Genomic DNA, 17,915 nt, shown 5'->3' on the forward strand with positions numbered 1-17,915 from the left:
AAACAAGCTTCTCCACAGAAGAACTTGAACTATGTTTACTATTGTGGCTTAATGTATATAAGTTGATATATTAGATCTAACATCAAACCCCATTGGTAACACCTATAAGAACTCATTAAGAAGCATGGTGTAGTGATTTAAGCATTGGACGATGATTTTGGAGACCAGAGTTCAAATCCCCACTTGGTCATGGAAACCAGATGGGTGAACGTGGCTGAGTAACACACTCTCAGTCCCAATGATAAGGTCACCTTATAGATGCCATAAGTCAGAACTGATTTGTAGGCACACAGCAACAAACAACAAAACCTCTTGCCTTTCATGTATTTTAGCATCCCAACCAGAATGATCAAGTCAGAGACTATAGATGGTATAGTCAAAAACATCCCAAGCTCTGCATTAAATTAAAGCCATGAGATACAAAGGACAAACAGAATCTTTCAGTTGTCAGTAAGTCTATTTTGCTCCATTGTGGACTACAAAATTGCAGGTGGGGATTTCAAGCAACTATGAAACATAGCTGCTGGTGTGCATTTAATATATATCAAAAACTGTATACACCTGAATTAAAGGTGTGAGATGTGAACTTTGACTAGCCCTTCTAAAATGTTTTTGTTTTCACACAATACCCTTCTATCTTATCTCAGAGGACACTTTTATCAATGTTCTAAAGATAAGAATATTATTTGTCAGTGCTGTTTGTGTTTAATTAAGAAATTTACATTGTAGCCATGGAAATCTCTTGATTTGGTTACCATAGAACTCTTTTGAATGGGCTAAGACAATCATTAAGCTGCCTGTGTTAACCTCATTAAAAATCTGATAATCTTTATCATATAAAAACAACCATTCCACACTGGCAGTTTCTAGAACTCTATGGTGCCATTTATAAATTTATTGAAGAAATCTGTTGTAAAGAAAAAAAATTCAAAATCCTCCCTACCTTGCCATCTGTGAAGTAGCGACAATTCATTTTTAAAAACTTGACAACAACTGGCTCATCTTCCTCTGAAGTAGATGATAGCACTCTGTGAAGTGGTCTACAAGCCTTCCTTGCTAAGTCAGCATCCTTTAAAAACAAAAGCAACTTTTTAGTAGTAATAGTAGTTTATTAATGCATGGACCACTGATCATTTGCATATGAAAGAAATAACTACAACACAGAAATAATACATTAAATGAATGGCATATAAATATTGCATGTTTTTTAAAAAAATCAATACCATTAGAACACATTAAGTATAAACAACAATTAGGTTATGTAAGAACATCCCTAAAGAAATCAACTACAATATCAGCAATAAATCTTGCCCATTTTTTTATTGCTGCCAAAGCAAAAAAGAAATCTTGCAAGTTACTACAGAGTCAGCATTAGAGAAGAGATAGAAATCTTTCCTTAAACATCATAGAATAGATCCCAAGAATTTGTCTCTTGGTTCAGACTGTAATGAGCAGGAGAGCCAATAATGGGGCAAATCCTCAGTTTCTGGGGCCCACAAATACACAAACAAAGAGCCAAAGAAGCATGAGAATATCTGCCAGCGATCCTAGCTGTAGGCAAAGTTTGAAGATGCAGAGCTATAAAAGCTTGCATACATTTAGGGAATGTGAGTTCTTTCAGGCATAAAGCCATTTGAGAAATCAGTGATTCACAATCCAATTTACTATTTTTCTGAGTGCAAAAGGTTCATATGATTTCTTTAAAAACCTTTCTTCAATCTGTACAGCTGTCTCTCTATATCAGTGGGTCCCAACCTTTGGTCCTCCAGGTGTTTTGGACTTATAATAATAATAAACTTTATTTATACCCCACCATTATCTCCCCAATGGGGACTCGGGGCAGCTAACATGAGGCTGAGCTCAAAAATAAAACAACAAAATAATATACAAGACAATAGAAAATAAACACAACAAATACATAATACAACAAAATAAAATAAACAATGCAAAATAACATAATAAAATCAGTCAGGGTGGGCCAAATGTGCAAGATAAAACCCTGGATGAGATAGGAAGTAGAAAAAGTGTATTTGTAAAGGAGGAGCCAAAGATTTCAGCTCCCACAATTCCTAACAACTGGTAAACTGGCTGGGATTTCTGGGAATTGAAGTCCAAAACAAATGGAAGGCCAAAGGTTAAGCAGGCCTGTTCTATATTCATGGACTCTCTGCAAAAAGACATAAATACCTTTCAGAAGCATAACATTCCATATAGAACTCATCATCCTTTCAATTAGGAGTTCTGTGTAACTTGAAAGTGTATGAACCACTTCGGAGATTACGATCATCTGGGGAGGACTACCCTCTGTCCCACCTTCTTTGCAGGCACAACTGGTGGGGATGAGAGATAGGGCCTTCTCAGTGGTGGCCCCTCGGCTGTGGAACTCCCTCCCTAGTGACATTAGATCAGCGCCCTCCCTCCTGGCCTTCAGAAGGAGAGTAAAAACCTGGCTCTGGAATCAGGCTTTTGGAGAATAGTGCAGTGCAATAATATAATTGGAATATAATTGGAATTACTACGGAATGGCCTTAGACTACGATTTCTGGATGGCATGATTTAAATATTGAATGTAATTTTAAAATGTTTAATATGTATTGATTTTAATTCAATTGATTTTAAGCTTAATGTTTGTATATGTTTAAAGTACTAAATAATTGCAATATGTAAGCCACCTTGAGTCCCTCTTGGGGTAGAAAAAGGCGGGGTATAAATAGGGTAAATACATACATACATACATACATACATAATACAGTTACTGGAATGCTGACATGTATCTAGTGTGCAATACATCTAGCAAAACTGAGTGATTTTTACATTTAAACCAAATGTGGTCTGTGCATTATTTATTTTTCTTTAATGTCTTAGAATGAACACTGTCTGTATAATGTTTTCCCAGAAAAACAACTAAGGATCTTGTGGCAGCTGAAAGATTTACAAAGTTATTATGTCACATAACAAATCTGTTCATCTTGAAAGCATTATAAGATGGTTTATTATTCCCAGAACAACATACTTCTGTCTAACACAGCTGGTCCGCAGAGACTCTTACCGGAAGTTTATCATACTCCGCATCTGATGATGAAGGTGAAACAGTGGCACCAGGACTTGAGGAAGCTAGTTTCGCAGCTGTAGAAATTGGTTCAGTATCCGGCACATACAGAACCTGGATGAATAAAATCCAGATGAAAACAAAACAATAATGAAGATTATGGCAATGAGGTCAACCAACCTGTCATTTCAGGATGTTGACCCTTTTTCACTTCTAGACATGTAATCCATTTCTGAAGGTTTTAGGACTTCCTTACTGCTTAAAAAAACTGCACAGTTTTTGCAACTGTGAGCTCATCTGGATTCAGAATCCAGATTATATGGAAGTGTAGATGGGGTCTCAGGCTCAAAGAAGATAATGAAAAACCCTTCAAACATTATTTTTGCTAAGAATCCCTATACAATAGGTTACCATATGTTGGAAACTATGTGAGTGCACACAACATGAGATGCTCCTCACACCTGTGATTAAAATTCTATACATTGATTTGATGCACTTAAAACTACTGAATGTTTTAAGTTATACTAAGAGTTTTTGAAACTGAAGGTCACCAGTAAAAACACCTCTATGAATACTAGTAAAAATGTGGTTCCTTGCCTATAGTATGATGTAATCCCATTTTAACCTTATGCTAATGACTTGTTGAAGAGTTCCAATATCAGCAACTCACTAGCTAGCCTTCCCTATAATATCTGTGGGTCTTGACTCAGTTAAAGAAGCACTCTGTTGACATTGTGCTTATTCAAAAAGACTGTGTTATGCCTAATGCAGACTCTCCATTCAACCAGTAGCATAGTATCTTATTAATCACATTCTTATTCAGGAGCTATAGAAAAGATAGATGAAATAATTCTATAGAATCTTGTTGTACAGACACCTAGTTTTGGGTCTCCAATATCTAGTAAGTAACCCCAGCATAGCTTCTAGAACATAGGATGACCTCACAAGACAGATGTAGAATGCAAAGATGACAAACCACTATGCAATATCCCATACAGGTGAAGAGCAGTATAATGATGGGGTGCTTCCTGATGGATGACTACTAGTTTTCACAGTAAAAAGACATTATACAACTATTCTTCCCCACCCAACCCTCACAATCAGATAAAGGAACAATGAAAGAGAGAGAGAGAGAAAGAGACAGAGAGAGAGGTGGTAAAAGACGTTACTAGTATAAGATGACCTAAGTACCCTGTAAACCACTTCCTATGAACACAACAGTGTAAGTGTACAACAGAAGCCTCATCATTATTCAACAACAATATCATTCAACAATATCCACATCATTTATTCCTTCCCTTGTTGCTGTTTTCTGTGATTTTTAACACACTGTGACCAGTAGGACCATATACGACATGGCTAGGTGTGTGCATGCTTTATAGTTCCTTTTAAAATTACATAACCAATTCAGGTTATTATTCAGGTATTGACATATCTGAAGAAATATAGCCTTGACACAAAGAAGGATCTGACCTTATTATCAAACAAAATACACTGAAACAAATGAAACAGCATATCTGATGATGAAGGTGAAACAGATGTTTTGAAGGCCAAAACATCTGGGGACCCACAGGTTGAGAACCACTTCCCCAAACACAATATACATAAACCAACTTCAAACCATTGGTTTAAAGATAGCTTGGTAGTCTGATTTGTTGGCTTTGTATCCATTGGAAACTATGGTCATCTAAGACTTCCTGGATAGCTTACTTGGAAGGCAAGAGAGCTGCTTGCACAAGGCATGGTTTTCTAGCTAGGGTTTAGACTTAGTATGAACATGGCTAGTAGAAAGAATGCTGAGTGAAGTGGGCCAATGCTTTGACTGAGGATAAAACAGCTTCCCATGTCTATCAAAAATCACTGACCATTTACACAGTGGGATATATCATTTTGGATGCATAACTCCCATCACTGTGGTTATTTCAAAACTGATTTCTAAATAGTATTTCTCAGCAAATCAAATATTTGTAGACTCTATCATACAATTACCTGGCCTGGGACAATTGTATGTGTGAAAAGCTTATTGAGTTCCACAAGTTTATTTGGAGTGATGTTAAACTTCAAGGCTATGCTATTCAGCGTATCCTGGCTTCCAGCCTGAGAGAGGAAACAAAAAAAAGTTATTAATATGTCTTTTGATTAATCATATTTTTTAAAAAAGATCAACAAATGGAAACTCTAGATTAAGAATACTTCTTCACTGATTTTCTTTAGTTAGAATGGGAAAACAAGATAGTGCTAGAAGTCTAACCTAGATATTATGACATAAGCTTTTATGGAATCATCTGATAAAATGAACTCCATTCCATGGATGCTTATGCTATAATAAATGAACTAACATTGAGGGTACTATAGTATTCTTTTGCTGTAATATATGGCTACTCCTTTAGAAAAATATTTTTGAAAAATATACACTGAGTATGCAACTTGTTTCATATAATGGATTAAATAGTTCACTCAAAAATAACAGTTGATCTAATTTTCATTGAATCCCAACAAGCCCAAATTTACTTGCATAGTTTTGGTCCAGGCTACTTGAGAGACCGTGCCTTATCATATAGACAGGGCAGACCCTTAAGGTTGAGTAGTGAGACACTAATCTCCACCCAGATTAGGGACAGTTTTCACTTAAAACTGTACGAAGATTATACTTTCTTGGGCACGGCACCAAAGCTATGGAATAAACTGACATAAGTGAATAGAGCAGCCCCCACCTTCATAGAATCATAGAATCAAAGAGTTGGAAGAGATCTCATGGGCCATCCAGACCAACCCCCTGACAAGAAGCAGGAAAATTGCATTCAAAGCACTCCTGACAGATGGCCATCTAGCCTCTGTTTAAAAGCTTCCAAAGAAGGAGTCTCCACCACACTCGCCCTCCTCTGGACACGTCCCAGCTTGTCAATATCTCTCTTGCATTGTGGTGCCCAGAATTGGACACAATATTCCAGGTGTGGTCTAACTAAAGCGGAATAGAGGGGTAGCATTATTTTAGGAAAATTGGAAGATTTTCCTGTTTGGAATAGCTTTTAATTGATCTGTAACAGAAGCCCAGAATTTATAGCACTTTACAATTATATTTTCTCTCCATCTGGGAAGTTTTAGAGTGTTTTTACTTATCTTAATGGTAATTTTAACATCCTACAAGGAAGGACTATGTAACCTATTTGGGTTAATTGTAAGGGTCTATTTTATATTGTATGTTCTATGCTATGAGTCTGTTGAAGAAAAGCAATGTAGAAATTTCCTAAAGAAAATAATAAATAAAAGTAATATTCTAGTGCTTAAATCAAACATGTAGGAAAAACCAAGACTGATCAGGGGATCTGGAGCATAAAAGTATCTTATCTTTACTATACAATACACACAAAGATTAGAGGAAAATACTCCTAGACTAATAAGAATCCAGTGGTAGGAACCTAAGTAAAAGCAAATACTAATATATAGCAAATAAAATTACTGACCTACTTAAGTTTCTGTTTCTATCAACAAGGCAACCATTTATTAGTTTTACAAGATAAGACCATATTGTATACAGAGCAAACATGTTTTCTACACATTGGATATAATCCACTGGGCCCCATTACAAGTGTACTGGAGCTTAAACAAATACAATAAATTGCATGATTATGCCTCTTTCCCTCTCTTTGCAGATTTCTTGATTTTAAAGGTCTTTGATGACCAAAACGGGTGGTTTTGGTGGATAACTAAATGAAAACGGCAAGTATTTTGTTTAAATATTAATGCCTGGTTTTCAGCTCAAAAGACTTTTAGAGTTGCATACAAATCAATTAAAAATGACAAGACAAATCTCTGCCTTCTGGCTTACAATCTAAAAAGACATTGACTTAAATGGAATAAGGAGATGACGAAAGAAAGGAGAACAAGTCTGACATTGTTGTATTCTTCTATTCAGTTCCACATGCATCAGTGGTGAAAAATATAGATTTGATGCAGGAAATCAAAAGAATTAAGCAAACACTGCACATCTATGTATAGGAGTGGTGATGATAATGATAATGAAAATTATGATAATAATTTTATTTCTTATCCGCCTCTCTTTGTGGCTCGAGGTAAGTTACAACACTATTAAAAAATCATGACCATTGCAAAAATTCAACAAATATACATACTCCAATAAAAGATCCACATAAAAAGAGTATTTCTATAACATACATATGAAAATACACAAAGCAGAAATCAAATAAAGGACATGAATTTAAGATTCATAGTTAAAAACTGTCTGGGTAGGCCTGCTGGAAGAGATGTGTCTTTAGATCTAGCTGTTGGAGCTGTATTGGCAGGTCATTCCAGAGTCTTGGGGATGCCAATGAAAAGGTTCTATGGGTGATGGTTGTCAGTCAGGTTCTGCGAGGCTGGAGCAGAGCCCCCCCCCCCCCCCCCGAGGATAAGTGTCCTGGGTGGATTGTATGGGAAAAGGCAATTCTGTAGGTAACTTGGACCCAAACCATGAGGGGCTTTAAAATTCAAAACGAACACCTTGTACTTTGCCTGGAAACTAATTGGAAGCCAGTAGAATGACATTACGATAGGTGTAATATGCTCTCTCTTAGATGTTCCGGTAACCAATTTGGCTGCCACATTTTGAACCAACTGGAGTTTCTGAACTTGATACAAAGGTAGCCCAATGTAAAGTGCATTGCATAAGTCCAACCTTGAGGTTACCAGAACATGCACTATCATCTTTAAGTCTTCCAAATCTAGGAAGGGGCACAACTGCCATATCAGCCAAAGTTGGTAGTAAGCACTCCTGACTGTTGCATCTACCGGGGCAGATATTTGGAGAACTGGATCCAGGAGCACTCCCAACACAATCCTTCAGGGGGAGTGTAACCCTATCCAGAACTGGTTTACATATCTCTATCCCCAGATTAGGACCCTTGATGGCAAGCATCTGGATGCAATTTCAATTTGTTTTTCCTCATCCAGCCCATTACCTCCTCCAGGCATTCATTCAAAGGAGACATGCTATCCTTACCTGTGGCTGTTTTTTGCAGGAATAGAGAAATATATTTGGGTGTCATCAGCATACTAATAACACCCCACCCTATGCCTACAGATGATAGGATGAGGAGCCCCACCAATTCTCGGTAGCCTTTCCTTCGCACATTTGGTATGAACAAAGAAGGTACCACTATATATAGAGAGTCAGCCTCCATATGAGGAAAAGTTCCACTTGGGCGATCATCTAGCAGAGGGTTTGGTATTATTCACATGCAAGGAATATGCAGACAGCACTGTTAGAATGAGGACAAATGGATACTCAACCAAAAAAAATGAAATAGACAAAGAAGTTTGAGCAGAAACAGTATAATAATAATAATAATAATAATAATAATAATTCAAAAATGCATCACACAGTCCTAGATGCTTGGGAAGTGTTCGACTTGTGATTTTGTGATATGAAATCCAGCATATAGATCTCATTTGCTGTGACATACTGTGTTTTTGTGTCAGATAATAATAATAATAGTAATAATAATAATAATAATAACAACAACAACAACTTTATTTTATCCTGCCACCATCTTCCAAAAGAGACTCAGAGCAGCTTACAAAAATATGTATTAGTGCTGTAAACATGCAAGTACTATAAAATACATAGGCATTTATAAAACAACAGTGTCAATAACATAAAAGCAGTATATAACAGTGTCAATAACATAAAAACAGTATATAACAGTGTCAATAATATAAAAGCAGTATATAAATCCCTTCCTTCCCATTTTTGTTGAATCAAAACATTCCACTGCTTCTTCAGAAAGTTTACTAAATTCAGTACAGTCTATTTCTAATTAAATGTTTTAGCTACACAAGTAACATTTCTACTACAACGCAGTTTCTTCCTTCCTCCCACCCTTGAAATGAGCAGTACCTTAACTTCATAATGCAGCTCAAGATGTAGGTAAGGGCTGCTGTCAAGAAGTGTAGGAAAAAGAAGAAGAGAAGGCAAAGGCACTGATCTCACTATGTGACTGTGCAGATACAACCAAAGATTCAACCAGGTTTAAACCCACTGCTAACAGTAAGTCCAGTGTCTTTCTCCAATATCTTCCAATAAATTTAATTATATTCCACTCAGCTTCCAAATAAGAGAACGATAGTTAGCCCAAGGCAGAGATTTTAATGTAATTTTTCCTCCTTGCATGTGAATGTATCCACCAGGATGGATGCATGTACAGAACATCTATGGGGTGTGAGAATCATGGGTTTGTTCCCATGAGGAAAGAATTTTATTTTTGAATGCTTCCATTCATGTGACCTGTATCGTACAGGAAAATTCATATATCAGCCATCCATTGATGGCTCCAAAGATCAGGCTGGATGATAACAAAAAATGCTTGGTCAGAATCAAGGGACAGCATTGCATATCACTACACAAGCACATTACAGTTGTCCTCTACATTTGCGGATTTGATGAAGAGGTTATCCCTAGGAATCTTTATGTTCTCCAGTGTGACTCAGAGGTTGACCGTGCAGACGCCTAGTGAGGTGTTCTTTCAGGAAAACCCTCTGGTAAAGGTTGACTATACAGTTGCAACGGAGGGCTTAGAGATTTCTAGAGAGACCTATTAATCAAATCTGCAAATAATCAAACTTGCAAAAGTTAAACCTTCAAATGTGGAGGCCAACTCATTCAGTACTGACTGAAATGCAGTCTGCACATACTCAGGCACATTTTGTGTCACATTTTCCCAAAATGTAACACAACTGTCCTTTTCAGAAGTAAAAGTTATTACAGTAGAGTCTCGCTTATCCAACATAAACGGGCCGGCACAACATTGGATAAGCGAAAAAGTTGGATAATAAAGAGGGATTAAGGAAAAGTCTATTAAATGTCAAATTACATTATGATTTTACAAATTAAGCACCAAAACATCATGTATTGGATCCAGGCAGGAGGCAGACTGTGTTGGATATACAGAATGTTGGATGAGCGAAGGTTGGATAAGCAAGATTCAACTGTATTTGCTGGTCGATTATTTACAAGATATCAGTACATCTACCTGTGGCAAGTTCTTGGTGAGTGGGCATACCAAATCACCTTGTCTCTCTCCTGAGGAATCTGTATAAGGACCAATCTGCAACAGTAAGAACTGACCATTGAACAACAGACTGGTTCAAGATTGGGAAAGGCGTACGGCAGGGTTGTATACTCTCACCCTACCTATACAACTTGTATGCAGAACACATCATGTGATGTGCAGGGCTTGACGAATGCAAGGCTGGGTGAAAATTGCTGGAAGAAACATTAACAACCTTATGCAGGTGACACCGCTTTGATGGCCGAAATCGAGGAGAAGCTGAGGAGCCTTCTAATCAAGGTGAAAGAAGAAAACGCAAAAGCTGGGTTGCAGTTGAACATCAAAAAAACCAAGATTATGGCAACAAGAATAATTGAAAAATGAGAAATAGAGGGAGAAAATGTGGAGGCAGTGACAGACTTTGTATTTCTAGGTGCAAAGATTACTGCAGTCACAGACTGCAGCCAGGAAATCAGGAGACACTTACACTTGTCCAATCTCGATAAAATAGAGACATCACACTGGCAACGAAGATCCGCATAGTTAAAGCAATGGTATTCCCCATAGTCACTTATGGATGTGAGAGCTGGATTATAGGGAAGGCTGAGCGAAAGAAGATAAATGCTTTTGAACTGTGGTGTTGGAGGAAAGTTCTGAGAGTGCCTTGGACAGTAAGAAGATGTAACCAGTCCATACTTCAGGAAATAAAGCCTGACTGCTCATTGGAGGGAAGGATATTAGAGACAAAGTTGAAATATTTTGGCCACTTCATGAGGAGACAGGAAAGTTTAGAGAAGACAATTATGCTGGGGAAAATGGAAGGGAAAAGGAAGAGAGGCTGACCAAGGGCAAGATGGATGGATGGCATCCTTGAAGTGACTGGCTTGACTCTGACGGAGCTGGGGGAGGTGACAGCTGACAGGGAGCTCTGGTGTGGGCTGGTCCATGAGGTCACGAAGAGTCAGAAATGAATGAATGAATGAACAACAACAACCTAGAGCTCACTCATATCTTTCAATCCTGAATAGAGCACATGCTACTGATTGCTATTTTTCCTCTATAAAATATAAAAATCCTTTATTAATGGCCACTTATTTTGAAGAGACATGTTTCAGAATCAATGCATATTTTGTTTTCAAGGGCCAAGTGTATAGCATGTGTCACGCATGTGCCACAGAAAAGAACAACCAGGAACTGGTGCCACCAGTTGCAAAATGTAAACAAAGTAGAAAGATAAGCTTTTATCCCTCTTATATCAAACTAGAAAGAAGAATGGGGAATTCAGGAGAGAGAAACGATATACTTCTTCATACAGTACATAAACTGTAGAAAAATCACTGCTGCAATATGGCAGCTCAGCTGGATTTAAAATGTATGAAGTGTAAGATTTTCAGCATAAGAATCTCAGTCAAGACAGCTACCTATCACTCCCAGTAATAAATACAGTTCACACAATTATTTTCCATATATTTGCAAAATGTAAGGTTCTGAAGCCTACATATTGGAAGAGAAAAGCAAAAGAAATTGTGACTGGTGTTTCCATAGAGTTACCAACATGTAAAGAAGCCAGTTCTGACCATTCAGCCACTCAACTCAAAATACTAACATACAGTATAGTCAAGGAAATACAGGAGACTATAGCTTAGAGAGTCTTTTGAAACAGAAATCCGAAAAGGTGAACTTAACAGATACAATAATCTTTAATCATCCTAAATCACACATGATGCAGTCATCTAATGGCAGGGAGCCAGAACATTGGCCTTCTACAAAAGGCCAATAAAATACCATTTTCCAATTGAAATGATGGGAGACCTTGAAAGAAACAAACTACTGTATTAAAGTCTTTTTGATTTGATTGAAGATAAAAGGTCAGAAAACTCATTGCTAACTGGCTGATCACAGAAGAGTCCCTCCTGGTAGGTAAATGTGTAGATAAGGAAGAGCTAGAGATAAGATCAAAGCAAATTCAAAAGAGAGAGAAGTAAGCAATCTGTGATTGACTGCTTCCATTGCTGCACTTGATATCTGTATCTAACAGCCACCCACTAAGCTGTTCCTAAGATAAGTCCAATAACTGATGGTGCTGGTTATTAGATACTGCACTTTGTTGCATTATCTTCTATGAAAAGGAGATAATAGTCACATTTGTTTTGAGATGTCTGTGGAAGAATATGGTTTTGTTTGCAAATGCCAGTTAAAGATACAAGAGATTACATATAGAATTCCTCAACAGATGATTGTGTTATTGTGCTGTGTAAGATAGGTTACAGTTGGCCTTCCATATCCACAGATGCTGCCTCTTATTGATGTTTTTAAAGATGAATATGATGCTCCAATTTGTTATAAGAAGTTTGAGTCCTTTCATGAAATTAAAATCTATAAATTATGTCCACAAAATTAAAAATCAATGTCCCTCCACGCGGAAGGGAAAATGTGTATTACTGATTTGTTTATATTGATATAATAGCCTAAAATAACCACAATAACTGCTTATTCTCCCTTATTAAATATCTTGAAATTTAAATATATAAGATGACATATAGGAGAGCTGATGTTATTCTGCATATCTGGATAATGCTGGTGCTCATGAGCTGGAAACCCAAGTAATCCAAATTGACTAGGGTTAATCCTAGATAGATATACTTTAACAGACACATGGCAAAGAACTCTCAATTCTTTAGATCAGGAACTGTGTTCCTTCAGGTATTTTGGACTTCAGCTCCCAGAAATCCCAGCCAGTTTACCAGCTTTTAGGAATTGTGGGAGCTGAAGTCTAAAACATCTAGGACAGTGACACTAGAGGCACTCCAAGTGGCTAGCTTTTGGCCAAAGGAAATTTAGCATAATGCCAAGTTTTTAAACTTTGTGTTTTTTATATATTACAACCGTATTCCCAATTCGCTTCTGACAGGATAAATAAATAACCTATTAATTTACAATATACTATATAATAATATACAATAATAATGAAGTAATACTAATATATTAAATATAATTACTACTGATAATATATAATAATATATAATCATATACTGTTTTATTATTTTATATTTGTATATTTTACGTTGTAATGTTTTTGGTTGTGGGTAACTTTGAGTCTCCGTATGGAGTGATAAAGCAGGATATAAACTAACAAACACATTACAATGGGGCCAGCTCTGAACAGATTAAATCCTTGTGAACATTTTGGGCTTCACAAACATGCCAATACAATCATCTCATTAAAACCGTTTTATCATTGGTCTCCAAATTACTGAGAGAATGCTGAACTTAACTCCTACATTCTGCTCATGAAGAAAGACCATAGCCATCACATGCCAAGCTAATTACTAGCCCTGACTTGCTCCCTGCATGCCAGGAATGGTTTCCAGAAGAAAGTTTGTAGCTTGCAAACTCCCAGAAAGAAAGTGAAACAAGCTACAGCTACATCTTCTAATGCAGCCTTGTCAGATTATTATAATCTCTTTAAAATTATACATATTTTGGAAGAAACCATACTCTGCTATCTCTTGCTCCATTCAAAACATACAATGCAATCATAGAACTATCAATTCGGAAGTAAGTCCTACTGAGTATTCAGAAGGGTGTGTTTCCCTAAATTGTGTTTGCAAACCTAACAACAGGTATAGCCTTCTTTGCAGTCCATGAATTTTGATGCACAGGCAAAATTGAAACATATTATTACTGCTGTTTTTAATTCTTGTAGTTCTTTAGCATCTTGGTCTTTAAAAACATGTTTTTGACTGTATGAAGAGTGCAAAGTTTTGATTCTTCATGTTTTAACATTAGTGTTAAAGTTGGAGAGAAATTATGACTACAAATTATGTTCTATACACATAATAAATTTTGTTTGTTTTGTATTTCCTGTTCTTACTAATCATATGCTGAAAAAAAATGTCCAACAACAAAACTTGACTATGTATGTATATCAGGTATGGGCAAACTTCAACCCTCCAGGTATTTTGAACTTCAACTCCCAGAAATCCCGGCCAGTTTACTGGCTATTAGAAATTGTGGGAGTTGAAGTCCAAAACAACTGGAGGGCAGGAGTTTGCCCATACCTGATGTAGACATACAACAGGCAGTATATAAGCAGGCTTGTTTTCTGCTGCCTGGAAACTAGGGACTCAGAGCAATGGGTTCAAATTACAGGATGGGAGATTCCACCTGAAGATTAGGAAGAACTTCCTGACCATAAGATCTGTTCAACAGTGGAACTCTTTGCCTCAGAATGTGGTGGAGGCTCCTCCTTTGGAGGCTTCTAAACAGATGCTGGATGATCGTCTGTTGCGGGATTTTCCTGCATGTCAGGGTGCTTGATGCCTCATGTGGTCTCTTCCAACTCTATGATTCTATGATTTTCTGATTCTATGAGCAGCTTTCACCATAATAACATTATAACACTTAAAGCTGGAAGTTTGAGACAGTTATCAAAGCAATCGGTTTTCCTACTCTTTCTAAATGGGCTGTTGAGCTGTATAGATATTACCAAACAGGAATATGCTGGCAGAATATCAACAGAATATCAACAGTACATGACCTGGGTCTTTGTTGGTAATCTAAACTGATGGGAGGTAAAGCAAAAATAAATAAATAACATTTTGATTAAATTAAATAAATGGAGGAGAGCAGTGGGAACTGGCATACTTGCAAACCCTGTTCCACAAATGTCCATGTAACACGTTCTTACCGTATACTCGATTGTACCATGAGGTCTCTGAGAAACCATTTTCTTTTCTTTTTTCTCATTGGTTTTGGTTTGATTGTCATCTGAAGGAGAAACCAGAGCATCAATTACTGGCAGTGAAGAACAATCAGATCGCTCTGTCAACATAGGCAAATGTTGTTGATTAGTTGGCATTAAGTAGAACACAGCCCATCCATAAAAGCTCAACTTGAAACTGAACATGAACTCACACAGAAAAGCTGTTCTTGCATGTAGGGTTTCCCCAGTTGCCTTTGGGGAGATATTTCTCCCATCATCAATCATTCCCATCTTTGCCCTTTCCATCTCTGTTCAGATGACAAATTCACATATATCTTTAGCATCACATCTTGGAATGAAAACATACAACCAAAACAAATCGCAAAAGGAGTGGTTTGTAGCAATCCAAGCTTTAGGAGTTATTAGAGTTATCTATGATGTGGCTATCTAGATACAAGTGGTATTCAACAGATGCAGGTTTTACCTTGAGTGACCAGTCTACAGATGGAAAAAGAACAAGCCACATTTTCTCATTATGTCCAGAAATTAGTTCTGCTTAATTTGAATGGTTGAATATTCTCTCAACAAAAAGCATAATCTTGTCTATTTTGCATGTTTTGCTCTTCCTTTTCTCCCCAATCATAATGGCAATGCGTGGACTTTCAAACCTCTGTTCATTCATGATTCCCGCCAAAGAGCGGCTTTAGGAAACGTATGGTTTGGTGTTCTCATTTTCCTCAGAACAATAGAATAGGGATTTGGGAGGAGAAAACAAGGGTATTTAAAACACCTCTGTATGAAGGCATGAGAACTTTAGAAGAAGGACAAAATGTAAACATAATAAACATAAACCTTGTTTGTGCACAGTCCTTAATCAAATTAACTACTGCATGGGCTGTATCTATAAGACCAAGTTTAATTGATGGGGAAAGTCTCTAGGAACACTGTAGCCTCTGTTAAGTGGGATTATGGATGATGTAGTGACACATCTTTGGGAGAGACCCAGCCTAAGCTAAAGGAGGACACAACAGAGGCACATTTTCTTAATTTGTTTTTTGGCTTCTCTACACTGATAAAAACAATTCTGTTTGGCACCACGTTTTCCCCGTCCACATTGGCCTTACAGTGATACCATTAATGGTACACAAATTGTAATGAGATTGTCATAACCAGCCATACATTTGCCTCTGATGAACTCACCTTGCTGTTAGGGGAAGTCCACATTTCCAGTCCTTTGCATAAATTTTGGCCACAGGGGGGTGGCCTAGCTTTGTTTTTACCATCTTGCATTTGAATATACATATTTTCTGTAAAGTGGTGGTATGCATAGACTGTTATGCAAATATCTGCCCCTTCTTATAGAATAAAATTAACATTCCTGGCAGGTATGATTACCTTCCACCAACCAGTTCTGTCCACCACTAATTTCCCATAACCTCCCAACTCCTCAGGAAGCGACTTGGAGAACTAGCGATACACCAAAAAATCTAGATTTCCTATAAAATTGTAGGGCAAGGTTTTTTTTTTAACCTGATTAATGGCAAAGAACCACACTACAAACAAATCATCAAGAACATCTTGTGTCAAGATCTCAACATCTATAAGTTTATTATGATTTTTTCAGTCTTACTTTTGTTTAAGGAAGAAGGAATAACTAAGAAAAATGGAAGCAGAAAGCCAGATCAATGGCAAAAAGTTGTTACATTGGTGCAGTTTAAAGCTAGTTTGAAACGTGCTCTAGGTCACACAAAGTTAGTCTTGTGTTGTGCAAATGTTAAATATACTCCCTCTTTTTTTAACCTAAGGTGTACACAATGTGCTTAAGGTCACAGATACATCTGACATCACGATATGAACAATCTTCTTAGTATTTGCAAGATCAACAAGAATTATGTGTACCATTCTCTGCTAACATCAGTGTTGTCTCTTCGCAATTTCCTGTCATCCAGTATTTTTATGGCCTGCCTGAAGTTATGAGCTTCAGAGAAATTCAGCACAGGACCTTGTAAGGGTAACCGTAATTTTCAAGTCAAAAGGGCATTCCTTCACGTGTTTTCTATATGTTTTATTAGTTTTCAGTGCACAGTATGTTCAGCAATATTGCAACCTAAACCTGTAGACTATTTCCACACTTGACCTCCATTTCAAATGCATATGTAAGAATACTATGTGAATGCTATCTGACTGTGCATACACACACCTTGAAAACTCCAACAAACATATGGTTACCCTACAAACTTCATAAAGTTTTCTTTGCTAAGGAATACTCCAGATTTGGTTTGGCCAGTGCCTTTGTCTGAAATATAGCCTACAGTATCTTGGTATTTGTTGCTAATTTCTCATTCATTTGTTAACAAAAGCTTTCCCTGCTTAGCTTTCAATGTCAGTTGGGATCTAATGCCTTTGACATAAGGACAAAACAGAGTGAAGTAAGTCACAGCCACAGGACCTATGATTTATTCTGACTGGCAGGTGCTTTCTGGTCGTAGGCATGAATCTCAGTGGTGTTAACTAGAGATGGCAAGAACTGAACCAGTAATCTTCCATAAGCAAAGTGTAGGATATTTAATAGAAAGCCATAGCCTCCCCCTTTTGAATAAGCTATAGGTATCACATATAAACCTGATCAATATCCTATTAGCAATCCAAAGAAAATGGGATGGACTAGTCATGGGTCTGAAATTTGTCCCATCCGTTTGACTTGTGTTTTGTCTATTTGGATGGCACGAAACGGGAAGGCCTTTCCTGGAACAAAAATGGACTCGAAACAAAAGGCAGGCAGGAGCAGATACCGGCTCCAAGCATGGTTTTCGGATCCATTGCTGTGTGCGTAGGGCCAAAGCGCCGGGGCCTGGTAGGGCCTGCTGCCAAGTGCCAAGTAAGGAGTGCTCCTAACTCAGAGTTCAGCTGCAGGCACCCCAGCTATTTGGGCCTACGGGTGCAGGCTTTGGGCCTATGCGCCCGGGCTTTGCAGGGGCCTGCAACCGGGTGCTGAGAGAGAAGCGCTTCTTACTCGGCACATGGCTGCAGGCCGTGCCGGGCCCAGGCACATAGGCCCAAAACCTAGGTGCTTTGTGTCTATGGATGCAAGCTTTGGGCCTATGGGTAAAGCCCC

At 37.6% G+C, this 17,915-nt stretch overlaps 1 protein-coding gene across 9 annotated transcripts in view; it reads right to left on the reverse strand.

Annotated features, from left to right (window-relative positions):
* The window catches only part of NCOA7 (nuclear receptor coactivator 7), a 109,894-nt gene that overhangs the window by 44,038 nt on the left and 47,941 nt on the right, over positions 1–17,915 (reverse strand). For 5 of the 9 annotated variants that reach the window (XM_060753292.2, XM_060753289.2, XM_060753291.2 and 2 more), the window contains 5 exons: positions 15,013–15,108; positions 14,786–14,865; positions 5,039–5,146; positions 3,050–3,163; positions 944–1,069 (listed from right to left, as the gene is read on the reverse strand). In XM_060753292.2, the coding sequence (XP_060609275.2) occupies positions 944–1,069; positions 3,050–3,163; positions 5,039–5,146; positions 14,786–14,865; positions 15,013–15,108 (524 nt within the window). The remainder of the gene's footprint in view (positions 1–943; positions 1,070–3,049; positions 3,164–5,038; positions 5,147–14,785; positions 14,866–15,012; positions 15,109–17,915) is intronic. The other 4 variants (XM_060753296.2, XM_060753294.2, XM_060753298.2 and 1 more) reach the window with 1 other exon arrangement.

This window comes from Anolis sagrei, chromosome 1 (assembly GCF_037176765.1).
Source record: "Anolis sagrei isolate rAnoSag1 chromosome 1, rAnoSag1.mat, whole genome shotgun sequence".
Classification (NCBI taxonomy): domain Eukaryota; kingdom Metazoa; phylum Chordata; class Lepidosauria; order Squamata; family Dactyloidae; genus Anolis; species Anolis sagrei.